Here is a 27,166-nt window from a genome sequence, read left to right as displayed (position 1 = left end):
TATTAGGATCCGAAAAAATTACTGGACTGCGGACTGTAAGCACCAGAGTGGGCACCTGTGCATCCATCCATAAAGCACTGAATAATAGTTTTATCCATCCATCTATTGAAGTTGCCCCGCCCACTTCTTTTTCATAATCTTTGTGCATGTGGTGTTTCAGTTTTCCCGTTTTTCCGTATTCGTCCTTCCTCATTCGGAACTTTGTCTTTGAGAAAACAAGCTCAAACCGAGTGGCCGAGTGACGCCAAGTTGGAACCTCGAGTAGTGATCGGAGCGGTCTGTCAACGACTCGAAACGTCACGACACGATGTCCGAGAAACCGAAAATCAGTCCGATCAAGGACTTCTTCGCCGGTGGCTTCGGCGGGATCTGCCTCATCTTTACGGGACATCCCCTTGACACGATCAAGGTAAGGTTTCCGTCTAAGTACTCCACACTTCTAACTAATATCTTACGCAAGTTCAGGAGGACGGTAAATCTCGACTCTTGACCTTGCTACTTGGAATTACAGGGCACCTATCCTTCATCATATCATATCGTTATCATTCTCGGGTGCTTATACTGTACGTACTTTTCTCTACAAGCTTTACGTCATCTAACAGATATCGCACGTGCCGCCACTTGTTGCACTGATTGCTTGAAACGGAAGTGCCGTCGCCTCTTTTATCGATCCAAGAGAAAGCTTGAATGAAAAATAAATAGAAAATGCTCGTCGGTGCAGGAGAAAATCGCGCTGCTACACTGTCCAAGCTATGTTACCTTGAATTCAGCCCGGTTGCACGGTACCTTATTTCATTTGACTCTACTTCGTTGTGCAGTGTAGTGCAGAGGAGTGCGCGAGCTGGAGTAGAGGCGGTCCAATCTCTGGCGCTCAGTGAGCGGCGCTGTGTGAACTTGATGGTTGTGCGCGAGCCCTGGCGAAGAAGAAGTCTGAAGCAGTTTTTAGCGTAAAAAGAAACTGTGCGCCTGAACCTTGTTTGTGGTCAGTGATAGTCGTCAACGCCTGACTTCAAACTGCCGAGAAAAAGAAATGTCGGGCAAGAAAAAAATAAGCCCCACAAAGGACTTCATCGCTGGTGGGTTTGGCGGATTTTGCACCGTGGTTTCGGGACACCCCCTCGACACCATCAAGGTAACAGGTTCAGATGAATGAAATAATCCACTGTCCATTCATTCTTCGAGATGGAATTGTTTGCTTTTCGTACCTTTCGCACGCGCCTTGCACTGTATCACATGCATGTGCGAGTGCACATGTACTGCATGTGTACATGTGAGTAGCTGCATGTAGACTTGCTTGTAAATTGTCTTGCATCTACAGCGAAGCCTGGGGAAGTATGGCACCTGTCAGCTATGACAAGCATCTTCGCGTGATTACGAATTATTCTTACAAATTATACTAGGGCAGATATCTGATGAAGTGATAGCATTTCGATATACAGCAATTTTAAAAAGGCACTTCTAAGTGTCCGAAATTTACGCAGGTTCAGAACTAGCTATCTTTTCGTTGCAATTAGTGCACCGACAAACAGTAGCTCAAAACATTCCTGCAATATGTACCCGCATGATTACCAGGAAAACGTGTCGGTGAACAATGTGGGGAACGTTGCTAGGTGAAAAACACTAATTAATCTTTCTGAAATTTACTTACGAGCATCCGGAGTCATATGACACTTCCTTGCTTCAGTTCTGGTTCTATTCAGTGCATTTCATTCACTGTGGCATGCTAATCATAAACGGTTTTACTTTTAGAAGCTTTGTAAAATGTCCATTGTAATTAGTCCACTTACAGTTGCTTCTCAAAATTGTCAGTGCTATGTCTTGCCACTGCATCAAACCTTGCCACGAGTAAAGTGCTGAATTTACAACCTTGTACTGAATATTTGGAAGTAATTAAAACATATAGCTTACCGTAGAATACCGTGCATCTGCTTACACCACACTAAGCGCCCATTTCCAAAATAGTATAGGATCTGAGAAAATACACGCAGTACATTTATATATAAAATTAAAGACCGGAGAAGGGCCCATCCCACATTTTTTTGTGATTATCTCCAAAGTTTGAGTGGGCGCTTGTCCGGTATTTTACTATTTTACGGTAGATATATTTATTTCTTTTTTTTTGGGGAGTAATTATATTTAATAAGGTACATTTGTAAATGTACACTTCAGTTATACAGTTACAAAAACTGTGTTAGCCTAATTGCCTTTTTAAGAGTAAACTTCTGCAGCTTGTAGGATGTAACTGTGAGTGAGAATTTCAGCTATTGAACAATTGCATGGATTTTTCTTTTCTTTTTTAAATACCCTATTTTTACAGCAATCCTATATTATGTCACAGATATATAGCCTTTCAAAAGTCAGTTTCTTTTTGTTACACATTTTTGAAATGTAACAAAAACCAACTCGCCTGTACGTCTACTCACTCTGTCTTCTTATTGTGTCTTTTTAGCACTTTTATCTTTCCCAAACTTTGTTCCCTTTTCACTCCCCAAAGGCGACAAATGAGGGGTACCCTTCTGCAGGAAATGTTTCTTTAGTCACAGATAGGATGAGAACACTTGGGAGGTTCAAATCAGCTGAAGAGTCTGTTGGTAAGATTGACTGACCACAGAAAGAATAAAACAAACTCGAGACAAAGGACAACAAACATTGACAAAAACATTTTTGTTGTCCTTTGTCCCGAGTTTGTTTTATTCTTTCTGTGGTCAGTCGAGGCATTCCAGTTGCCCTGCCTCCAGCATGAGCTCTCTAATGGCATCTCGTGAGGCTCGGGCATGCACGCGCAACCAAAGCACGGCAAAAGGCAAGGAGTGCATGCTGGAGGTGGGGCGTTCGAAAGAGGTGCGCCCCCTGCTGTGCTCACCTCTTCAGTGGCTAGTGGGTACAACAGTATAGTATAGAAAAATGGAAAGACCTGTTTTCGTCTCTGGAATTCCGACCATGATAGCATTGCCGTGCCTAGTCATCTATTCTCGACTGGCCACCTGCTGTAGCAGATGTTAGGAATAAGCCTTGACAGTTGTTGGTGTCTTCCGTGTGCCTTGACATTAAGAAACTCACGAATGCTGCTTTCATCTGCGCTCCGTAGAGGGAGACGCATTCTCTTCGGGGAGGGGGACGTTTCGCTGGACACTGTCACACTGTGCACTCCACGTCCAGTAAAACAATAAAATAAATTAGCAAAAACAGTTCCTGCCTCATGCTGCTGCTTGTCTGCTTTTGGGTTGACTCCTGTCAGAAGGCTGCTCCCTTGTCCTGCTCAATCCAGAATCGTGTCAAAAAGGCTGCATCCAGCTGCTATTTGTTACGATAATTCGGTGACATGTTGTACAATGATACCTTCCTAGTTTGGAATCCTGGCACACCCTCAGTTGTTAAATTTTGTAAGTTACTTTTTTTTTCTTTTTCTATAATAGTTTTGCAGAGACATGAGGAACACCTCTAGTCTTGAAACATGGTTGACTTTGGACCCTTTGTGACTGCAGTCTTATTTAAAGTTTGTTAGTTCAACACATCTAAAGGCGCAGCTTTTCCGCCACAACCTTTAATGGGGGAGTTACATGTTTTACTGCTTTCTACAAAATATGTAACTAAAAGTGTGATTGTCTGTGCTGATCCTTTTTGTGCATTATGAGCTCTTGCCACACTGAAGGTGGCCCCAAACCCTTTGATTGCTGGTCTGCGCGAGATAATCTCTGCCTCAAAAAGCAAGTTCGAGCTCCTCGGGACCCAAACTATGGGGCCATCCCTGGAAAGGGAGCAGAGGAGTGTGCTTTAAATAGGTTCTGGTACTGTCTGATATGTTCCCCATAAGGATTGTCTAAACACTGTAAAACATTGCACAAGGCAAAAATGGGAACACGAGTAAAACGATGAGGTAAATACCAAGCTACATATGGGCAATCGTGAATGTTCCTTCTGGGCAGTATTTTTTTTTGATGATTGCCCTAGTAGCACATTTAGCCCTGGGAATGTCTTTAAGATGTCCTAACATTCCAGGGATGTTGCTGCTTGGGTGGCTGCTTGGGTGGCCAGTGGCAGAGCCAGTGGGGAAACTTTTCAGCCCCCCCCCCCCTCCCCCCTTCTCCTCCCCTCCCCCGAAAGAAATTTTTGGCTACACCACTGCTATATGCGGCTGAGCGTGGTCATCTTCCGGAGTGTGAACACTGCAATGGCTGGCCCAATTACACTTTCATTTTGCTTGGCTATGAGCCTCTCATCCCACTCACATTTGTACCTATTTAGTTTCCTGAAAACTATCGCCATTTTTTATTGAATATAATCTTTGTGCATATATTAGGAGCTCAACCCCTACATTATGTAGTTCTACTAATGTTCATAATTTTGTTACATCACCAGCTACTGTGTTTGTTTGTTTTTGTCTTTAATAGATTGATATCACCAGCCTGTTTTGCTACGCCGCCGCTGCCGGCATGGATTTGCGGAAACTGTAGTCTTTGTGCGTGCTCGACAACTCCGCTGCGGCTCTGCGCTAACCAGGCCGGGGACGGCACTCGCGTGGAATGCTTGGTTTGGTCGGCATTCCTTGGTTTTGCAGCAGCGATCGTACAGCATAGCCCAAGTTCCAAGTTCTATTTGTACCTGTGAATTCATCAGCTTATCAAACTAATATCTCATGTCACAGTCTTTGACTTAATGGGCTTGATCTCCACCAGCTCATTCTCATTCTCACCATTGACTTCAACCAGGAACAAAGTATAATGGTTGTTAAATTTTTATTTAATCCTGGGACTTATTAAAATGTATCACCTTGCTATGTTGATTGCATTTTATCTGAAGTAAACCTCTTACGCACATGCTGTCAACTTTTACGATTTGGTTTATCAGCTCCGCCTAGTTTCTTGAACTCTGAAAGCCAGGGGTCATTGCTTTGAGATAGTGGGATATCCAGTTGCAAACAGGCTTGGGACAACACCCACGAAAATCGTGTTGTGTGTTGCGTCAGCTTGTATTAGAGGGATGAGCGAAGAATGTTGGACTTTCAAAAGAAAGTGTAAAGCAAAGACAGGATACCATGTACTCAATCATGAATTAAGATTTGTTATTTTTTTATCCTACTAATAGGAATAAGAATGATAGCAGAGTGGATCATTGGGCCAGTTGGTTCATGTCGCTGATTGGGAAGGGTGCGGAAAAAGACTGAGATCATAGACAAGTCGAACAAGAGAAAGTGCACTTGCAACTCAAGTTTATTCAAAAACACAGAAGGGCAAGCTAGTGTCTGTCGGTATACTGCATGAACATATATGACTCGGTCGCATGAAAAAGCATGGGAAAAGGATCTAAAGAAGCAGATAGTGATGCGCAAAAGTGAGCAGAGGCACAGCTGTATAGGTACCCTTTTTTGTTTTGTTGTATGAACCTAACTGATTGCATATTCACAAAGGCGCAATATTACCATATGACTGGCTACACTAATGTCAAGTCTTCAGTACTTACGTATATGGGAAGAAAATCAAAATAAATAATTGACGTTCATTTAAATTTTTATGACTGTTTTTAAACGGATTATTTAGAAATATTTATTCGGTAGGTGCTTACTGGTGGTTCTAAATAAAAAAAAATCCAACTGCCTAAGTTTATTGTTTCAATTTTTGTTGCAACAGAATGCAGTTTATAACAGTTGCTCAGTCCATTAGCAGTCATGTACTTTGTTGAGAGTCTGCAAAAACACTCGCAGCATGTTCCCCTGTTACAAGACGGAATGGGGAAAGTTTGGTAGCTGCAACAGTTCTGCATGGCTTGCATATTGTCTACATGGTGTGCTTTGCCTATACTACTTGCACCATCCTTTTGCTTGGTATAATAATTTCGTGATTGTTGTAAAAAGTTGACTAGAAGTGGCAATTACAATTAGTAGGATAACTCATTTTGTCGTCCCTCTCTCATTTTGTCAGGTACGACTACAGACCATGCCCAGGCCAGCCCCAGGGGAATTGCCTCTTTATGCCGGAACGTTTGACTGTGCCAGGAAAACTGTGGTTAGAGAGGTAAGAATTTCACCATAGAGGTTAGTCATCATTTTTAATGGCTGCTACACACATATAATGATCTTTAATTGACACAGTATTCAGTGCACATCCTTAAAAACAAATAACCTAAGGAAAATTGGAAGCGAAGTTGAAGCATCGTATCTCACACAACCGAAATTTTTACCACTCCGTTTTTATTGCTTAGTTTCGGTTCCTGTTTCATCTCGAGCAGCTGAATGGGCATTGGCTACCTTGAGGCATGCCAGGATCAGCCTCCCGAGGGGTTCGACAAGCACCCATGATGTGCCATTACCAGTCTGATGTGATCTCAGTATTAGAGGGGTTAAACCACTACACAGATGACCTGCCCTCATATGACATTTTCCGTTTCACTTCAAGACTCAAACTATTGCCATACGAGATAACCGAGCATGGAGAATCAATTTGCATTCTTGTTTCTGGGAGAGTATGTATTGCTTGGACGCTAAATAAATGGGGTTGTCTGAGATAGCATTGATCAAGTAGTAAATACAGGTAAAGTGAAAAGGCAGTGAGTGTGCAGGCGAGCTGGTGATAACTAAACATGTCATATAACACCTGAGACCGTGATGGAAGAAATTGGAAACTTTTTAGTAGAAGGAACAAACACAGAAAGGGACGTCTCAAACTCAGCTGAGTTTGAGACGTCCCTTTCTGTGTTTGTTCCTTCTACTAAAATGTTTCCACTTTCTTCCACCACAGTCTCAGGTGTTATATGACTTGACAGGTAAAGCCCTGCACGGATAAGAGTTTGATCATCCGCATCCGCAAACCTTCTACCCGGACCCGAACCACGTCCGCACTTGACCTGCACCTGACGTCATCCTGTCAGCTCCCCAGCCACCACCAGAGAAGAGGCAAAGGAGGAACTCCCCTCTCACTGGGGCTCTCTTTTGTGTGTCCCAGATTTGCTCAGATCTCGCTATTATAGAGGATTAACCCATCACTCAAAATTCACACAAAGGCAGCGTTCCCCTTTCTCTCTTGCGTGGTGGTGTGAAATGGATGATGTGACGTCAGTGCAAGGCATGTATATTTTGCATCCGCATCTGAACCGCATCCACTAAATTAGGAGCCCTCTCTAACCCATTGTCTATGCCAGGGGTTCTCAAACTGGGTTCCGGGGAACACAGGGGTTCCACGAGCTGGTCTCATGGGTTCCGTGAACACCCAAATTGCAAACCCTCTCCCCCCATGCCGCAGGCTGCGCGGCAGGACCATGCAAAGCGCCTTCATCTCACTTTGTACTGATATCGTGATTGATATGGTGGGGGATATATGGGAAGCAACACAAGCAAAATTGCCTATAATTGTGCATCTGTTGCTTCTCGGTCGCCAAATATGGAGCGGGGGGGGGGGGGGGGGGGGGAGAGGGAGAGGGAGAGGGAGGGAGAGAGGGGGGAGGGGGGGGTGGGAGGGGTTCCGCGGCAGCTTTTGAGGCTTCCTGGGGTTCCGCCAGACCAAAAAGTTTGAGAACCCCTGGTCTATGCATTCATGTTATATTATGAAATCAAGCGTGAATGAAGAAAAGAAGCGTCTGGATGGTACCCTATAAGCTGTTTGCTTATTTTTGTACAAAGAATTTTTCGAATAAGAATGAGGTGAAAGTAATTTTATCATATTTTGTTTTATCATATACTTATAAGCAACCGTTATTCGAGAGACACTTCACGTCGCTGCAAAGATTATCGCAGTTATGAGATTGTCCTTGGTGTCTGTGACCCACAACCCAAAAGATGTGCTAAAAAAAAAAAAAATTAATATATATATATTTTTTTTTGCTTTTTAAATTTATTTTAAGCAGATGCATTTTTCTTTTTTCTTCTAAAATTAATAAAAGACAGACTAATAACATTGTCAGTTTATTCAAGTTGAACTAAAAAACTAGGAAAGGAAAGGTGGTCAATCACCACATAGAAGTACTCGTTTATATGTGGTAAGACATGAGTACACCACTGGGAGAGTATGACAATATTCAATAATGGTAGTACCTCCTGATGATTCCAGCTAAAAAAAAAAAGAAAAAAAAAATGGAACTGTGCGCTCTGAACGACATAAACCACATAGCAGCAACTTGCTAATTGTAGAGAGAAAAAAAAATACAAGAACACACAGGCCAAGTTTTACTCGTCGACGAAGCTTCTCTCACTTTCTTGTGGCTTTCACATTTTGGGTTTTCTTTGTCCGAAGAACGTCTTCCGCTCTTTCCCTGCCAAGCAAGAAAACTTTTTTCCTGGGCAATTAATGCCCCTGCGTTTTTTTTTCTTTTCTTTTCTTAGGGGACAGCATTTTTGGCGAGATAGAAAACCCTAAAGCAATCTTTTGTGAGAATCGAGGCATACTTGGCGTCAGAAACAATTTTCTTCCCTATTGGCTTTTTTTTCTTTTCTAGGAGAGTAATTTGCTCCCACAAAACATTCAATGATGCACTTCCTATTGTCACTCACTTATTCACTCTACACTTTGCACATGTTTATGGGCCACCTTGACAAAAATGTCGATCCGGACTTGCGGAAATCCGCGTCCGATCCTCATACCCCCCCACCCCCTCACTGCTGATTTTCATCCTGAGAAATGGTTAGCAGGCCTCTCATTGACTCCAAGAATTATTTTTGTAAGGACAATGGTTGGAGGCACTCTAAGTGTTTGCTGGAGGGCCTCAAATTGTTATTCTTGAGAATGATGGTTCTTGAAAATGTCTGGTTGTTCTCGAGGTTATAATGTCATAATGTTCCTTTAAAAACGCAGATCTTAGGCGCCCGTTTCCGGCTTGAGCGGCGTCGCCGTCGCTGTCAGCGTAATTGCGCGGTGCATTATGGGACATTTCCCATGATGCAACGTGCGAGGAGGGAGACAAGGGGGGGAGGAGGATGAGAGTAGGAGAGGAGCTTGAAGGATGAGAGGAGGAGGAGGTGAAGGGGAGGGGAGGATGAGGAGGAGGGAGGAGGGATATACCTTCCCCTCAGTACCCTTCCCTCCTCCTCCTCCTCAAGAGCTGTGCTCTAATTCGGCGTTACAGGGTGTTGTGAACGTCTTTCATTTTTTTAAACTAGATTTTAACTAGCCGATACAAAAGAAATTCAATTTTTTACCTGTCAGTGGCTCTTTAGAGGTATGGAGTGTGGCACAGTTGGCACAAACAAGCCATTTCTGGCTTTTTTTCTATCTCATTGAAAAATTAAGTACTAAACCAGTATAGTGTGTGGGGACCGTTGGTCGCCCTTCCCCGATGGCGGCCGTGGTTCGGGACGCGCGGCCTGGTTGCCGTGAGTTCGAATCTGTTCGTGAAGCGTAGGAGAGCTGCCTGGCTTGGGGGGCTCTCCTCCTCACTCTCTCCCGGGGGGACCTTTTTCCGTCCCCCTGCTCATCCGGGACCTGGTTGTTTTGGGTGAGGACGACGCCCGCGGTGGGAGGAGGTCGACGCACGTTCCCGACATCGGGAACGTGGGGGACTCCTCCCGCGGATGCGATAGAGATCGGACGTGTCGCGAAGGACTTCCTTTGCCCGCTCTGGACTGCGCTCTCGGGACAGTGTCGACAGGGTGAGCCTTTTCATCTGACCTTGTCGACGCAGGGGTTTTGGGGACAGTGTGTCTTTTGGTGTTCCAATAAACACCGTTGGACCCAGTCCTATTGTGGTACGTGCTCCTCCTTTTTAGAGAAGCGATCAGTTGTGCGGCTGACGTTCGGACCCACCCGTAGCGGTGTTCTCGAGAGAAAGCTGCGGGGTGTGGGAGTAGGCTTGGCGTCTCCCGATTAGAGACCGCCGCTGAACCCTTCGGTTACCACCACCCGTGACCATCCCACAAGTGGGAAAGCTTGGTCTGCAGCACCAACTTAAGTGATAAAATATTGTGCTTTTTATACCCCATTCACACAGCAGCGTAAGTGTACCTTTCGCTAAGCTCCCTTAGCTAGAGATGCCTTTAGTAAAAAGCGTTCGGTATCGCACGGTGAATAAATGGAGGATGAATGCATAGATGGGTGGTACTGGTCATACTCTTTGTAGCGGCCTAATCATAACGATTTGCGTCATGTGAACTAGCATGAACGAAGAAGAAAACCCTTTTTACATGATGGATGGAGTAGTATGAGCTTGAACAAGCAGTGCAATGCACACCTCAATGCGGTCCAATGAAGAAGCTGAGATATCTATTCGAAGTGAAAGGTTTGTCTACGAACGATTCGCCAACGCATCCGCGTATGCTGTCCTGAAAAAGGTTTGTCATCTTTTCGTGCAGTTGGCTTCCTCGGACAGGTGTGTTATTGTGGCCACCATAACAGGGCCGAGATTCCAGGCAGTGTATTTCTATAAATGCAAAGAACCAGTTTATTGTTGCTGTTGTTTTGCTTTGTTACACAAGAAACCACTGGCGGCAGGCATCGTACAAGCTAACTCTTAAATGAAGTGCTTCCCTTTAAGACCTCTGAAAATAAACGTCTTACACCACCAAACATATGCACTTTGAGAAGCACATGCCAATGCTTGGAAGTGAGTTTGATAACATATGAAATTTCAAGCTCGATGGTGTTCTTTGTGTATGCCGTCGGGCTGTATTTTAAGTGGGCATAATTTTGAAATAGACACGTTCAACGGAACGCATGATGACTGAACCTGCTAGTTGAAGTTCATGCTTGAACTTGAATCTGAACTAGCGTGAGTATAAGTTTCTCGCTATCGTATTCCATCACATTTGTGTTGTTAATTAATCCAATAATTGCTACTTACAAGTAGCAATTACATTGAACAGCATACATTAATCCAATAATTGCTACTTACAAGTAGCAAATACATTAAACAGCATACATTTATACATCTGTCATTTTTTGTTTCGAGCTCTTGGGTTTGAAACTACACCCTGTAGCTGTAAAGGGAGGCTGGTGATCTCACTTTAACATAGACTCTTTCTTAGTTAATGGGGCCTTTATGTGCCCAGTGATAAAAATCTCCAGCTCCCTAAAAAAACCTTAACAAAAGGTAGCTTTATGCTGCCATGTGAATGGGATATAAGTGTATCAAAGGAGCTAAATTTGAAAAATTGCTGATGTCATGTTCATACTAACCATGTAGAGTAGTGCACTTACCCTTTCCTCTCTTGCACGCTTTTACTTTAGCCTCTGCCCCACTAATTCCTGGTTGGATTTAACTTTATGAAAGAAGAAAATGAGATTAATTGGACAAATGATTAAATTAAATTAATTATTTCAAGGCATTACACGCTTTATCTTTCCCTGTCTTGTTACTGGCCTCTTTTAGTCAGCCATCCCATTTCTTCCCAATGCTGTTAGCGTTCATTGCCCACATATAGACGCCATCTGAGAAAAGAAATGTCTTGCCCCAGGGCTTCAAGGGCCTCTACAAGGGCATGGCTGCACCCCTGACGGGGGTGACCCCCATGTTTGCCGTTTGCTTCCTCGGCTTTGGAGTTGGAAAGAAGCTTCAGCAGAAACACCCCGAGGATGACCTGACGTAAGTGCAGAACCATTTGTAATCAATTTGCCAACAGGGCGAAAGTTTTGTTTGTGGTGAGTTCCACTCGCAGAGCCAGACCATAGCCAAACTTCAGGGTTGAAACAAATTTGCTGTGCGAGGCATGCTCCAACTTGACCAATGGAAGGTGCTCTCGCCCGAGTTGTATGGCCAGGCGCTGGCATGCATGCATTGCGCAAAAAAAGTGGTATAATTGGTGCTGGTTGATAGAAACTGATGTAGCTTGCTACTGACGATTTCCACTAAGATCTGAGTTTGGTGGAGAGGTTGCAGCATGACTGGGAGTGCTCCATGGGGCCGGTGCTGCTTTAAATCAACGAGCAGAAGACAACCAACTTGATCGGGATCTGTTAGCAGAATTTGCATGCTTGAGGAGGAGTACTTTTAGCTTGCTTAGAATCTACCAGAGGAGTTTACTGTTGAATGTCACAAGCAGAATTGCTCTGCACAGTTACCGAAAATTGGAACATATTGGTATAAAATGAAAGAGCAGTGGAAAGAGCTTTTTAGGACTGGGTTGCAAAAGGAATTCTGCAACGTAATGGGAAGGAAGGTCTCTGCTAGTTTAGTTGTGTGCTGAAAGCTGCTTGAGCTCAGCGCACGAGCTTCAGCATAGGATGACCTCACGTTACTGATTTGCCGATACTTCATTTTCCAGGCTACCGCAGTTGTTTGCCGCTGGCATGTTGTCCGGAGTCTTCACAACTGCCATTATGGCTCCTGGTGAGAGGATCAAGTGCCTTCTACAGGTAAGTCTAACCAAAATAAAGTGGTGGCACAACAAAATTAAAAAAGCAGAGTATAACTCAAATAAGCAACTGGCAAGAGCGCTTCTTACAGTGGTGCCATTTCTCGCATAAACGAGAGTAAGAGGGAATTGTTAGGTTTTCCAATTTGTCCACATGTTGGGACAGAATCCAAAGAATTTGCTGGCTCTGGGTGGGTTGAGGTCTCTCTAGGGGGGTGCGACTTATAGACCAGAAAATATGATACCGTACACGTATTGTTGGCCTTCCCACTAGGCACAGGTTATGTTCAGTGTATTCGGTCTCATTTGTTTTTTCTCAATGTTCTCCGAGCCTCGAAGCCAGGCATCATTCATCCCTTTCCTTATCGTCTTCCCTTTATGCCATCTCAACTATTAGTATGGCAAAATGAAAAGATCTAGAAAAACCAGCATCCAAACGATAGATCTGCTTGTTTAAAAAAGTTTACCTCGGAACTGCGACTGGAATGGTCGTTCCGAACTGGAGACTCAACAGCGCATTCCCTCCTGGTCAACCGCATTGCATTGCCGCTTCCCCTCCTCCCCTCCCTCAGGTCCAGCAGGCCAGTGCAGACAGCAGCAAAGCCCGGTTCGCTGGACCTGTGGACTGTGCCAAGCAGCTATACAGGGAAGGCGGCATCCGCAGCATTTACAAGGGCACGGCCGCCACCCTGCTTCGTGGTGGGTCGCAGTTTCTCCTTTGGGAGGACTGGCAGTGCAAAGAAAAGCCCCCGTAACCTTGGATCTTGGAACACTAATTGGTATATTCTCCCCCGCAGTTACTGACGGGATAAGAGCGGCAGGGAAGCCTTTCACTTGTCTTACCTCCAGTGTGAGCCTCCTACCTTCGGTAACACTTCGGCATCTTGTGAGCTTGGAGTGCGTGCCTGGAGCCTGGACATTCGGAAGAAGTGCCCTGCACTTCTGGTCCTTTTTGCAACTGTAGATTCTTAAAGCACTTAGTTTCTTTATAAGAGCTGTTAGTATAAACCTATTCCCTTAAATGTCACTTTTGCTTAGTTGTTGACGTGCTTCTAAACTATCTTCAATGTCAACTACTATAAAAAAAAGTATATCTCGGCGGAGGACCTGAACAAGCACGCACATTTCACACAGCGTGACCACTTCGAGTCCATTAACCACAGTGCTTTCATACCGCCCTTTAGACACCTTTGCAAATGAAAGCTGGCACTCTACGAATTTGCAGCGTAAACCCGGGGGAAGTAAAGAGCAAAACAATTGCTGTGAGAAGCCTCAATGCTAGACATACTGCCATATTGACAAAAAGTTTGTTTGCCGTCAAGAAAACGAGTTGAAGCGATTCGCTGGCAGAGTAATATTTATCCTTGTGAGGGTCATTTGCTCTTGAATTCTTTACTTGTCACTGAATGTGTACATGCATTAGTGTTTAATCGGTGGTCGTCATCCCACTCTCGGCCAAATCATGCTCTTTGTGCTTGGTCTTCTCCACTGCTTCAAGTGGTGGAGAACAATTTTTATGGCATTAGGATTCCAAGGATCAAGCTGCGTCTTCATATACTACCAATATTTTCAAAGGGTAGAGTTAGTATGTATAAGCCAACACATGGCTCTTACGTAACGCCGCCGCGGTGGCGCTGCTGTCTGTGCAGCACATGTGCAGAGGCTTCTCTTCGATTTCTGCTTATGCACAGTGCCGACTCCCGACATGGGCAAATGCACTCTTTTGCCGACGGCATGTTGGTCGGTAGAAACTTTGCTGTATTACAGTCACGGACTGTACTGCTCTTTTATGTGCAGATGTTCCAGCCAGCGGCATGTACTTCATGAGCTACGAATGGCTTCAGCGGGCCCTCTTGCCTGAAGGCGGCAGGTAAAGATCAAAACATGTTCACCCCCTTGATTATCCTTTCAAGCAGCAAAAGGTGATACATCCTAAAGGGGGGTAGGGATCAATAGCGTGTCCTAAGTTCTACCACGAGATACTTGTTTGAGGATAAATGGGAGGAAGACGGTCCAGACCAACCAAAGACACCATTACTGTTGTTTGTGGAAGCTATTGTTTGCTTGAATTGGGAAATATAGAGTCTATGATGTAGGGGAAAATTAGACTTAAAAGTAAAATTCTAAGTGCTCTCAGCCTGTTAGATGTAATATCTAAACCAGTGGTTCTCACATGGGGGTCTGCAGACCCTTTGTGGTCCCCGGAGCCCTCGACAGTCAATCGAGCAGAGCATTCAAGCTTTTTTTTTTTCTTGATGCTGGCTCTATTACAAAGCTATTTAGACCTAACCATGTGTGCCAAGTGAGTAGGATTGATTATTGTCCATTTCAAAGCTCCAAAATTGGTTTGCACACAGTCAGTGTTTTTCATTCACCCTTTCGTCATTGCAATTCTTCGAGACCTCCCAATCCTCCCTAGCGGATGGGGTTTCCCATCACTTTTGCCGATCCAGAAGGGGTCCCAGAATATCGGGGGATTGAGAACCAGTGATCTAAACAGTTGCACAATATATGGGTTAATATTCTTTAATGGAAACAGAATTTTCAAAAACGGGTGCAGGCTGCCAGCTGAATGCCAACTTTGCTGGGTGTTTCTCGAGTTCAGCAGACATTGGCTGAGGGAATAGTAAGTTGGCTAATTAACTAAATCTTGTTTATTAACTTTCTAATTGGTTTTATGGGTCATGTTGCAATTTCAGAATGGAGGGCAACTGCTATTAGAGGCCAGACCGATTAAAAGAAAATGCAAAAGTTCATTAGTGTTAAAGATATTAATTAATCAATTTTCAAATTTTTTTGTCTGATTTGAAAATTGTGCACAGAAAGCACGTCGCGAGCCCTGCCCACAATGACGCTTGGAAGAGTGACTAAGTCACTCTTCTGAGCGTCATTGTGGGCAGGGCTTGCAGCCCGCTTTTTGCACTCAATTTTTAAATTGGGCTAAACAAGTATGAAAAGTTTATAACAGATTTTAGTTAATTTGCCAACTTACCATGACGCTCACTTCCTCAGCGAATGTCCGCCAAACTCGAGAAACACCTAGCGAAGGCAGCATTCAGCTAGCAGTTTACACCCTTTCAATTTTTTTTTTTTTTTTTAATATTATTTTGTACATGTGTAGATACCAAATCTCTACTGTACTAGAACATCCTGACGTTTAGGGACCTGTTGAATTCTTTGATCACAGGTATATATTTGGTCTGGTCAAGATCAGCTTTATTTTACATATTCTAATGGTTGACTGTTGCTTCGGTGACTTTACGTAACCCTGATTCGTACTGACTCGGCAGTGTTCGAGCTGAATGATTTATGCCTTTCCAGTTGTGGAGTGAATGAACCAGCATTTTACAGTCTTTTTTTTTGTTTTTTAATGTCTCCGTGATCAGCGTGGCATTTTTCTTATCATGTGCATTGGTGAAAACAACTCTTTGTGAGGTCATTCAGCATACAACTGGGAACGTGAATTGTTCAGCCAGAACTCTGCCAAGTCGGTACATTTTTGGGTTATGTGATTTCACCAGTTCCTGAATAGAAAAATTTATCCAAAAAAATTTAAAACTTCTTTTTTTTTTTTTTACAAAGCAGAGTGGGATGCGCTTTTGGGTACAATTTTTGGTTTTCATTTTGCTGGCACGCTATAAGGAAAGGGGGGTTGACATACAGTCGAGTTAATTTAAAATTGTGTATAAATTATGAATTAGCTGATTGCATGCCCAGACCAAAAATTTATCTTTGCTTAGATTTTGGAGTAAAAATTTGGTTAGTTTCATATCTGGTACATTATGTAAATAAGTTTAGAAATTTTATGTAAAATTTTGCTTTTGTTTTATGAGGAAACTGCTCAAGATGTCTTTGCAGCTCCTTTTTTTTTTTTTTTTGCTTAACCGTGGTGCCATATAGTAGATCAGGCCAAAGGAAATAGAGTGATGAAACAAAAACATATTAAGTTGCTTGAAAGCTTGTATGAGCCTTTTTCTCCAAAACTTCATTTCTGTCACAGAACTTAAGTTGTAAGAAGTATGTACACCAAAGGCTGGTTCAAACATTCGCATTCGGGTGTGACGAGTTGTAACTGCTTACCACGAGATGGTTGCCACGGCAACTGAAGCCTGCGCAATGCTTCGTACCGGAATTCAAGGAATTGTAACGTAGTCTATCACGCCGAAGTGCAAATGTTTGAAGCAGCTTTAATTGTGACATGCCGAGCCTTTTGGCATACAGAACGAATGCTTGATCTTTCTAGAACCATTCGTAGCAAGAGTATTAACCTTCCTCGGAGCAGATTGTCCTAATTTCCTGGCAACGGTGATTATTTGCAGTCGTTCAGATCTCAGTGTAGGCAAGACCCTGTTTGCCGGGGGCATGGCTGGCATCTTCAACTGGATGGTGGCCATTCCCCCCGACGTCCTCAAGTCAAGGCTACAGACAGGCAAGACCCCAACTTTGCACGTTGTCGTGCTCAATGCCTTGCTGTAGCAGTATTTTCCATACTAAAGAGACAAAAGCAGTGATGTGATTGCTGCGCCAATTCCGCCAAACTGCGCCAAGGGGCTAACCCTGCTACATCCTGCTACATTTCGCCGAAATATTGGTAATCTGCGCCAAGCCTGCGCCAAAGGAGCAATTTCCGTCGCCTTTCAAAACCGAAACTAAACTGAGTACCGTAATTGAGCATGCGTGAGCTAGGTGGCGCAAGCGGCCGCCCGACAGAAAGTATGCTGCATCAATCGCCCATCCGGTCTTGCATGGTTTTTCCCGCCGTTCCTCATTTCGCGCTCTCATGGGTTTCGTCTCTCATCCTCTTGAAAATATTTTAACGATAGATGCAAGCGTATATGGACGCCCCGACGCTAGCTTGCCGGGTACCAGCCATGCCGTTATGTTGTAAAACGAAACCACGTTTTTGCGCATTGGGAGTTACTTGTGATCTGAAGCACTCGCTTCTGAAAGAAACGGCCGTGGCAAAACTATTTTTGGTCCCTGCCTTCCAGTCACCGTGGTTATGACGTCGGGTGTTCCCGTCCACACATTGCTGCAGATATGGCGCTTTCTAAAATGAAACGTAAGGACCGCTGCAGGGAAATCAGCAATCCTGTCCTTGTTTAAATTAAACGCTACTACAAAAATCCCTCTAGCTCAAAGGCTGTTGTGTCGAAGTACTGTTTACCTAGGTTTCTCTTGGTGGGCTTTCTTTTGAGAGGGACCCCGGTACGTGAAAAGTCTGTCGCAAAAGAAAGTTTAAGAGAAGTTAGCTAAAGCAAAAAAAGGCAATGTCTGCACGCTGAACTCGCACAGCGCGCTTGTTTATCTTGAGTGCAGTTGTTGCACAAAGCGCTCCAAGAACTTTTTGACCCTTACTCGCGATGTCTTGCATTGACGCGCTCAGGTTCTTTTTTTCTTATTAGCTTTATTGTCTTTGTTTTGCTTTCGCTTTTTAACCTTTTAAATTAGCTTGTGCCTCGCATACTGGCCTGGTAAGCACGCGCCGCTGGACTGTTTTTCTTTTTTAATGCTGGATTGTTACATTTTGCATACAATTTTGGGGACCAGATGGCGACGGAGCGGAGTGGCATGGTTTTGGTTTCGATCGAACAGCCGTCTCCGCTTGCATAACGAAGCGCGTGCAACTGCAAGCTGCCGAAGTTGCCCTCACGTGCATGCGAACATGATTGCACGACATTGGTACCAGCCGGGACGCTTGCAATTCATTGCTTTACATTTGCTTGCTTCTGACGAAAATCTGGCGTGTCGGGAACCAGCAAAACGGTGGGAGACGTTTTGGAATTGCTCGGCAACGCCTACAGCACTGTACACTTGTGAGATGTCTCAATGTCTCTTTGGAGACATTGAAAGTGGACATTCATTACTTGCCGAAAGCTAAGCGAGGCTTGCAGCAGCCTTGCAGAAAGCTTCAACAAGCAAAAGGAAAAGCGCCCACCAGTCGTACTGCACCTTTTTCATATGTACAGTTTCGTATTGCATTGCAGTAGTTAAAGGGACACTGACAGGGTATTTATGCTCGCCGAGGTTTTTAGTTGTATGTGACATATGAGAGCTCAACTACCCAGAACAGAATTTGCGGCTCGAAATTCGGTTTCTTTCCGCCCGAAAACCGCCGATCAAGAACTGGCCGGTTCGAGTCTCGCTCACTCTCTTTTCCGCGGTCACGGGCCATTTTCTAAGGTATCGATGCGACCACCAAATTTAATCAAAGTCGTGGGTCACTGAAGGCACACACTGAATATTAAAAATAGAAAAAAATATGAAACCCATTTTTTGCGGCTTCTAAAAAGCTGCAAATACGTTAATTGAAAAAAAAGTGCCACAGACAACCGGAAACATTCTGTGCGTGCGTCGTTTCGCGTATCGTGGGACTCGCAGGGACGGCGATGGCAGCGGACGACGGGCGTGGGACCTCTATTTCAGAACTGTCGTTCGCGGTACCGGCGAATTTTGTCTGCCTTTAAAAGAGAGATTTGGGACTGGTCAAAAGAATTGGTATTCATCCCGTTCGACACGCCCGACCACCAAGCCGATTTGCACGAAGACGTCGCCGAGCCGTCGCTCCCTTCTTGTGGCTGAAGACATCGCTCGCGCAAACCTCAAGCGCGACGTGTCTACTTCAAGTTGAATATGCACGCGTACGATTTCTTTACTAGGTGAGAATGTCGCCAATGCGTGGTGCATCCCGACTTCGACCCGGGAGTGCTTTTGCTAGAGGAAAATTGGCAGAAAACTTTCCAACTTACAGTTTATCGGCTGAATTATTACTAAGGAAAGAGATACCGCAATTTCGATATGCCCCAGTAGCTCAGTGGGAAAGACGTCCCCTTCACACGCGGTAGGACCGAGTTCGATCCCCCGTGAAACCATTTTTTTTTTTTTTTTCAAATATTTTTTGATGTCTACATTTCTGTTTTTTTTTTACAATTATTACTGAAGAAACAAACAAAAAAGAAATATAAGAAACAAATGTTGTGGACGGCACGTCGCTGAATTAAATGGTATGGGATTTCCTTTTTGACACCTGCGAACTCAATGTAATCACTTTCCACAAAATGCAAGGAGCATATAAATCAGGTAGCGTCCGCTTTCCGAGATGCCCGTAAATGATCTACAGGAATTGCAGCCAGCCATTGGTCCCGATCCCGTTGATCTTTCGGAAACTCTGTCGCACAATGCCACTTCTGTTTCGGACGCGGGACATGTGAGCCAGCTCTTCACGCAACATCTTGGGTGTATTCTTTTCGGAGCCGATCAAGATTCACCACGGGCACTCACTACTCATCTCCAACTCCTCAGTGTACAAAACAACTCATCTTGGACTACAGAACAACGAGCGGAACGTACATAACTGCAAAAGAATCCCACGGCGAACAGTTCCCATACGCCGCATGTCGTCTGCTACCGGGAAAGAGAAAAAAAAAAAAAAAAAAAAACACACGGTCGGGTGTAGCCACGTGACTTCCGCCACTCACTCTCTTCTCTCCACTTCTCCGACCTCTGTCGGGTTTCGGTTCCGAGCAGTTGCGTCTTTTGGCTTTATTAAAAAAATACGCTACTCTGTTGCAAAATATTAAATGGGTAGTCCTCCGACACCATAATAAAGCGCCTGGCAAAAAATTAAAAAAAAAATTTTGGGGGGTGTCAGTGTCCCTTTAAGTGTTTCATCAGTCGGATACTGCTTCAATTTATTATATTATATAACTAGTGAAGTTTATGCTTTCATATTTACTGCTAAGCTGATCATTTTCAAATAAATTTAATATGTGCAATTTGGTTCTTATTTATCTATAGCGGGTACATATATATGTATAATTTAACTGAAGCATTGCAAGATATGTTGTGTCATTGGCATTTCAGTTAACAACTTGAAAGACTCACAGGTCGTCTAACTTGACCATAATTTGTTTATTGTGGCGAGCAAAGTGCCCTTCCTTTGTACAGCACTTAAAACAAATATTTTTATTTTTATACAAAAAACTGCTCCAAAAGCCACTTTTCGCTGCTCCGAAACACTGTTTTGGCTGCTCCAAAAGGTGATCCAAAACGGCTGAAACCAATCACATCACTGCAAAAGCCATTTTTCAAGATCTACTCGATCTCTTCGTCCGGAGTACAGGTTTTCTATACTGGCGTTTGAAAACCTGCTGGGGTCCGGTGTCGCTTTATCTGCGTTATCACAGGATGTGGCCTGTGGGAGTAACTCGGATCTGTTCGAGTAAGATTTGGAATGCAGCCAGCATATTAAGAAAGAGATTCATTGTGTTGAAATCACTCCGGTTACATGAGACCTTTCTTCTCCATATTAGTTGAGGAAATGTCGCCAGATAGAAAAAAAAAATATGGTAAAAGTCTGGGAATTTTTATGGTGAGCACACCGATTCAAGCGGGTTGTTTTAAAAAAAAAGTTCAAACTTCTATCGTGAAGAGATTGTTTCTCTTACAGTGAACAAGTTGCTGCAATGTATTGCATGCCTTTGCAATACATTGCAGCAACTTTTGCTGCAATTTTTTCTTTTTTCTTTTCAGTGATTTTTTTTCTTTTTTTTTCTTCTTTTTTTTCTTCTTTTTTTTCAGTGATTGGCTCTCTTTATTTAACATGCGTATGCCGAATAATAAGCTTTTGTTCCCAAATAATAAGGTTTTGTTCCCAAATAGATACACCGTGAAGTATACACTGCATTTTTGAAGTTGAGGCATACAGAACGAATGCTTCAAACTTCAAAAATACACTGCATTTTTGAAGTTGAGGCATACAGAATGAATGTTGAAACCAGCAATAATTTCAATCCTACATTCTTAAATCTGGGCACCTTTATGGGGTGAAATTGGAATTACCTTAGGGAGTGAAAGCTTATTATAACTTGAACCATTTTAAAATGTACACACCGTATCAATGCACAAATCTGTCGATGATTGCTAGAGTGAATAATATTCTAAAAATCTTGCGAGCATTCCTGAACAGATGGTACCCGCTACGTGCGTGACAAGGTTTTGTAAATAACGGCAAAAAAATGTTTGCACTTACTTGGTTCGTACAGGTTTCCTGACACGAACCAAGTTTGCCATAATCACCGACAGAGTGAGAAGGACAGGGCGTGTCTTCTGAACGTCCGGCCTTCAACGCATGTCTTCTGCTGTGCTTTGGCTCTGCATGCGCGCTCAACGCACGCAAGCGTTGTCAAAGGTGGAAAGCTAGCACTGGAGGCTGGGCAGCCGAAGCTCCCTCCCTGCCCTTCTCACCTTGTCAGTGACTAGTATAGTACATACCTTATTTTCCGGACTATAGTCTGCGGACTAATACATGTTTAAAATCCGATATTTTACCTGGTGCAGACAGGTGCGAACTATACGAGGTTTTGCTTTTTCTAGATTGTTCACTGTGATATGACATGAAAGACTTTACGAATAACAGAGTCATACCTGCCAAGTCTTCCGTATTACCGAGGCGACTCCCAAAGTTTGACCAATATGTACGGTTGTCCGATTGACGAAAAAATCTTGCCCTTGCAGACTATGCACCAGGTGCAGACCGTAGTCCGGAAAATACGGTAGTCGTAAAAAGAACCGGAGAAAAGGTGGTTAAGTCTCGAGTAGGCGACAAAGGAAACTGAAGAGTGCTCCGATTTCCTTCCACAGCTCCGGAAGGCATGTACCCCAACGGAATACGGGACGTGTTCCGAGAGGTGATGCGGACCGACGGCATTCGTGGGATGTACAAGGGCACCGCTCCGGTCATGATTCGTGCTTTCCCGGCCAATGCCGTGAGTCGCCGTCTCGCTTGCCACCGCATTGACTCAAGCTGTCATGCACGGTTTTTGTCTGTGTTCCTTCCACCCTTTTGGACATTCATTTTTGTTATGGAAAATATTGTGGTGGTTACAGTCTTACACAGGGGTAGGACAGCTACGCCATTTTGTGCCATTTGGATACATTCACGATGTTCTGCGCCTATCGACGACAAACGCGTGAAATCAACCAAAATAGTGCCACGCTGCGCCAAAGATCACGGCAACGCTAGATTTAGCGAAAAGTGAAAGCTCAATAGACAACTGTGGCTATTCTGTTGCCAAGTGGCTCAAGCCGCCACCCGATTCCTTGGTTCAGCAGTATCTGTCCATTCATCCATCCAATGAATTTGATGTATCATACATTGCACATGTACAATGTATAATGCAACGTAGCATGTAACATTTATGTTGCCGAGTCGTGCTCTTCCATTTTTAATCGAAATTTGTTTCTGTAAGTCGATACTTTTCTGTGTGCAATTTCAGATATTTGACAGTAAAGTTCTATACGGAGTGCAAGTCCGTCTGCTCTTTGCGCGCCTCGTGCGTTTGTTTACCCTCCAGATGCGCACACATGCTTTTGTTTCCTTCCGACCTCAACCAATGAAGCGTGCGCTTGCCTGTTTCGTTGTGGTGCATTCTCTGTGTGTTCTCTGTGTTGTCCTTTGGTTGCCGTAATCCTTCCTGCATCCCGATGCGCCAAAGGCGCTTTTTGTAATACTTTCTCTGCTTATTCCATACTTTCCAACACTTGTAGTACAAACCTAGTTTGCTCAAATTGTAACACATGGTACAATCACTGGCTAAGATGATTTCTTGAAAGGATGTCACAGTTACTCCTAGGGTGCTTCAAAATGTTTTTTTTTTATACTTTAGTGCTCCAAAGTGCAGGTTTCCCTGCTCCTAAGTTGCTCCAAAATGTAGGATTTCTGCTCCTAAGCTGCTGCGAGATGCGGAATTTTCTGCTCCAGAAATTGCTCCGAAACCAGTTTGGTCTGTCCCACCCTGCTTACACTATAACAATTTACTAGCAATGATAACATCAGAGGAAAAAAAAAAAAGATATTTTATCGAAATTCAGCATTATTAATGCGTCAAATATTACGATATGTACTTTGTATATATGAGAAAGACACTTCAACAATCCTATGCTTTTGTGAACATCCAATAGGAACATGCCTACAAACCCCCGAGTGATTTTCTCTGTTCATATTTCTTTTAATTGTGCCAATGTTTGTCTTTTGCAGCAATTATGGGCACCATAATAATTAGGAAGAATGGAAACTGCATAGTGGTGTGGTTTTTAGAGTTCTCTGAATATACTCCTTTCAAAAAGTTCATCGAGCAACATTGGCAGACGCCATTGCTTGGACAAGAAGCGCGTAATTGGATTGTGTCATCGCTGAATGCTGACGCTGCACTTGTTTTCAATGCGAGCTCCGAGCAGAATTTACGCCGAACGATGACGCAGGCCTTATGTCGAAGACATGCTCGGAGTATGTGATCAAGCAATGGCAAACAAGTGTTGGTGCCTACTTTTGAAAAGTGTCAGTTAGGAGTCCCATGCAATTAATTATTTTTCTAAATACTTAATGAGCAAGCCCATATTTTATGTTATGATTTTATTATTTCAAAATTGTTTTAGACATAACGTAATATTTTTGTAACACAGCTAAACTAGCATGATCGTGCATGCAACATTTTTGTGAATGGGGCCGTATTAAAATTGATAATATTTTACTTTGAGGTTTACTGTAACGACTCATAATAAATGACAATTGAATCAGTATCCCGTAACTAGGGTTCCAGTAAATATAATATAGTTAGTATCTAATTGCTTATCTGGAGTACTGTCGAGCCCGGTTATAACAAAGTCGAAATAGCGGCTACAGCGAAGCGATCACGATTTCCCATTCCCTTTTGCACTTTGTTATAACCGAAGTCGGTTATAACAAAATAGCGGATATATCGAAGTGATCTCAGATTCTCGTTCACTTCGTTATAACCAGTCTCGACAGCATGCATGAACTGTGATGCTCCAGTGTTTGATATGGTAAGTTACTGCACGTTACATTATCCTTCTTGCTGGAGTTTTGTCTCTACCATTTGCTCTGTGCTCTGGTCGAGCCTCTCTTTTAAAAACATTTTATCCAAACAAGGTCCCTGCTGCGGTGGCATTTTTCCTGCATCGTTATTTCATGCTGGGGTCAGTAGTACAGTTGAACCTCCATTTAACGAAACTCGATTTTACGAGTTTCCTGATTTAACGAACAAATTCGGATTCCCTGCACAGCCTATCCCGAAGAATGTCTTTCTCGACTTTACGAAGTTCCCGATTTAACGAAATAATTAGGGGGTCCCGGTGACTTCGCTAAATCGAGGTTCAACTGTACTGTCGCGATCGGTTATAACGAAGGCAACGGGAATCGGAAATCGCTTCACTATATCCGCTTCATCGTTATATATGAACTCATACAAATAACATGAAAAAAAATAAAAAGATAACACGGGTTGTCAGGAGCACATGTTTATCGAGTCTGCAGAAAGTGCTCAAGGATTCCCTGCATGTGTCCTCTGCTAGATCGGAGGACGGTGTCGAAGGACATGGTCCTTCGACACAGCGTGGAGGTTCGAAAAAAGATCCTGCTGCATACGGACCGTGTCGACAGCTGCGATGGCCCCGCGGAAGACGCCGGCGTTGGACGGCATTCTTTACGTTTATGCACACTCCATTGAGTATGGCACACTTTTTATTCTAGGAGATTGGCTTCATCTTCCTCATCGAGGTGCTGGCGGTGCCAGGACTCTCCATCGTTGAGTGGCGATGATTTACCGAATCGGTACTTGAGCGAAGTAGACTTTCGTACAAGAGCGATTTCACTGATCAGATGCTGACATGGATCACGAAGCAAACAAAGAAGTGCACATGGCACCGAGTTCGTACTCAGGCTTGTCTGTCGTTGGTATAGAGAGCCTAGATTTAAGAGATGGGGCAACTACTCGATCGGGGTCACGTGGTTTGTGGGCCACGTTTGCAAAATGAGCTGCAGCATGCAAGGAGTCAAAACTCAAAAGCGTTCACCTTCTGCAAGCGTGTCCGCCTCTCCGCCCAGTTTCCTCGCTACGCTGGCCACGCGACAATCAAATGCAGGCGTAATTACTGCTGCCTTTTTAGGGGCGAAGCTCCTTAGGGTCTAGCCTTGTCCGGCGTCTGTGCTCACATTGATTGCCACCCATCTGTCGTCTTAAGAAAAGAAAAAATGTTTGCGCAGTCGACAGGATTCGAACCTGTGCGGGGAGACCCATTGCCCAATGGATTTCTAGTCCATCACCTTAACCACTCGGCCACGACAGCGGGACAAGTAGGGGGCTCTGAGATGTGGTAGTAACTCAAGAGCTGGGGATGTCATGGATGAAACGTTGCATGTAGCCGCTCAACGTCTATACAGGAGAGGGTGCTGCGGTCAAATGCGTATATAATCGCGTTAAACTTTGCATGCATTGGCTCAACGTTTATAGACGAGAGGGCGCTGCGGTCAAATGCTCAAATGCTAATATAACCACGTTCCATTCCCCACATTCTCTTTCTGACATGGATGAAAACGAACGAACAGCTCAGCATGCTGCGGCTCAGCGTATCAGCACCACCAGAGCTTCACCCCAGTCAACATCATTCACCACGTGGAGATGTTTAAATCTAGGCTCTCTCCGTCATCTCTGCCAGAACATTGTCGCTAGTGCTCCGAACACCCCTAACGGCATGCCAGTATGGCAGTCCTAGACTTAATAAACTTTCCAAATTTTGTTATTTTTTTAAATTATCACAAAATTTCTCTTTACTATATCTGCGGGAGCCGCTCAATTTCCTTCACTAAAATTGGACACAAATGCATTGAAAAAGTGCATACGGGAATGGGAAATCGTGATCGCTTTGCTGTAGCCGCCATTTCGTTATAACCGTTCTCGACAGTAGTACTGCATTCTTCAACTTTGTTCTATTGGGATTCCAGCCGTCTTCACTTTTTGGGTATACAAACCACATTCGTGCGGCACTTTTATGCGGTCCCGTTAACACAAACAGCAGAGCTTATTGTAGCGGAACTATGGCCTTTTTTTTTCTGCAAAACATTAATCAATCAAACTGCCAAACTTTCTGAATTACGCTTATTGGGTTGCGCACCTAGCTGGGGCCTGCCCTGCCTTTTCATTCAACTTGCATCATAGTTACACTCTCTATATAGTTGACGAGAGGTTATGAATCCACTGAAAGCGTTACCTCCGTCACATATTTGTTCTTTGGCTGCACGTGGGACGTAGTGTTATCGAGGGTGGAAAGCTTGTGCTCGAGGTGGAGCATCTACTGAACTCTTAACCTGTTGCTGACCATAGCTGCCTCGTGAAAATTTGTATTCCGGAACGCAGAAAGGGCCCGACATTTTGGAGGCAAACCAAGCACACGGCCAAGTTTGTTGCGGTCAGAGAGCGGCACTACATCGTCTTTCTCTTTTTTTTCCTCCCAAAGGCCTGTTTCATGGGGTACGAGGTGGCCATGAAGTTCCTGAACTGGCTGGCTCCAGGTTTATGAGCCAAGGAGCAGTCTAGAAGAAGAGTTCCTGGGCACCGTCCGACGCCCGGCTTCCAGCTGGAGACTGCATATCAGCGAGGCAGAAAGTGTGCTTGCCGTTGCACGCTCGTCACTTAACAGTCGGTCACAGTGACGAGAGCGCAAGCATCAAACCATCCAGCTCGTTTTGTTGTCCGTCGGGTAGGCTCTGTGATAAGTTTAACGAAAGGCAGACTACACACAGTTTGAATGTCCGAAGTTCTATTAGCGGCATTTTTTTTGTGTTTGGGGCGAGGCTCGCCAGTGTAAGATTCACCTTGTTGCGAGCATACTCGTAGATACCGGTTTCGGTGAGCACTCGAGCATATCTGCTCCCATATGCACCGTAGGACTGTTTTGAGTTATAAGTGAGCCAGTCAAAAGTTTGACCACATTGGCATAGTCCAGATTTGATATAATAAATAGTTTATTGGGGTACATTTATTGGGGGTCTGTGGACTTCCTTGGTGTGCAATAAAGCCTTATTTTTAAGTATTCAAA

General features: G+C 44.0%; 2 protein-coding genes across 3 annotated transcripts in view; one reads left to right on the top strand and one right to left on the bottom strand.

Annotated features, from left to right (window-relative positions):
- The window catches only part of LOC8039530 (succinate-semialdehyde dehydrogenase, mitochondrial), a 29,715-nt gene extending 27,936 nt beyond the window's left edge, over window positions 1-1,779 (bottom strand). The window contains exon 1 of the mRNA XM_029983912.4: window positions 1,649-1,779. Coding sequence (XP_029839772.2) covers window positions 1,649-1,654 — 6 coding nt within the window. The 5' untranslated portion in view covers window positions 1,655-1,779. The remainder of the gene's footprint in view (window positions 1-1,648) is intronic.
- On the top strand, window positions 26-27,166 carry LOC8039537 (mitochondrial carnitine/acylcarnitine carrier protein). 2 transcript variants are annotated; one of them, XM_029983913.4, is made up of 9 exons: window positions 26-409; window positions 5,919-6,011; window positions 11,375-11,502; window positions 12,182-12,272; window positions 12,844-12,970; window positions 14,069-14,141; window positions 16,591-16,700; window positions 21,914-22,038; window positions 26,585-27,166. In XM_029983913.4, the coding sequence occupies exons 1-9, from the start codon at window positions 308-310 to the stop codon at window positions 26,645-26,647; spliced, it is 912 nt and encodes a 303-aa protein (XP_029839773.2). In that variant the 5' UTR covers window positions 26-307; the 3' UTR covers window positions 26,648-27,166. The 2 variants fall into 2 exon arrangements, with proteins under 2 accessions (XP_029839773.2, XP_040354371.1); XM_040498437.2 differs by lacking the exon at window positions 26-409 and adding an exon at window positions 601-1,132.

Source organism: Ixodes scapularis, unplaced genomic scaffold (genome assembly GCF_016920785.2).
Source record: "Ixodes scapularis isolate PalLabHiFi unplaced genomic scaffold, ASM1692078v2 PGA_scaffold2__306_contigs__length_199485367, whole genome shotgun sequence".
Lineage (NCBI taxonomy): Eukaryota > Metazoa > Arthropoda > Arachnida > Ixodida > Ixodidae > Ixodes > Ixodes scapularis.
Note: the sequence above shows the minus strand (reverse complement) of the source record. Positions and strands in the feature narration are given on the sequence as shown.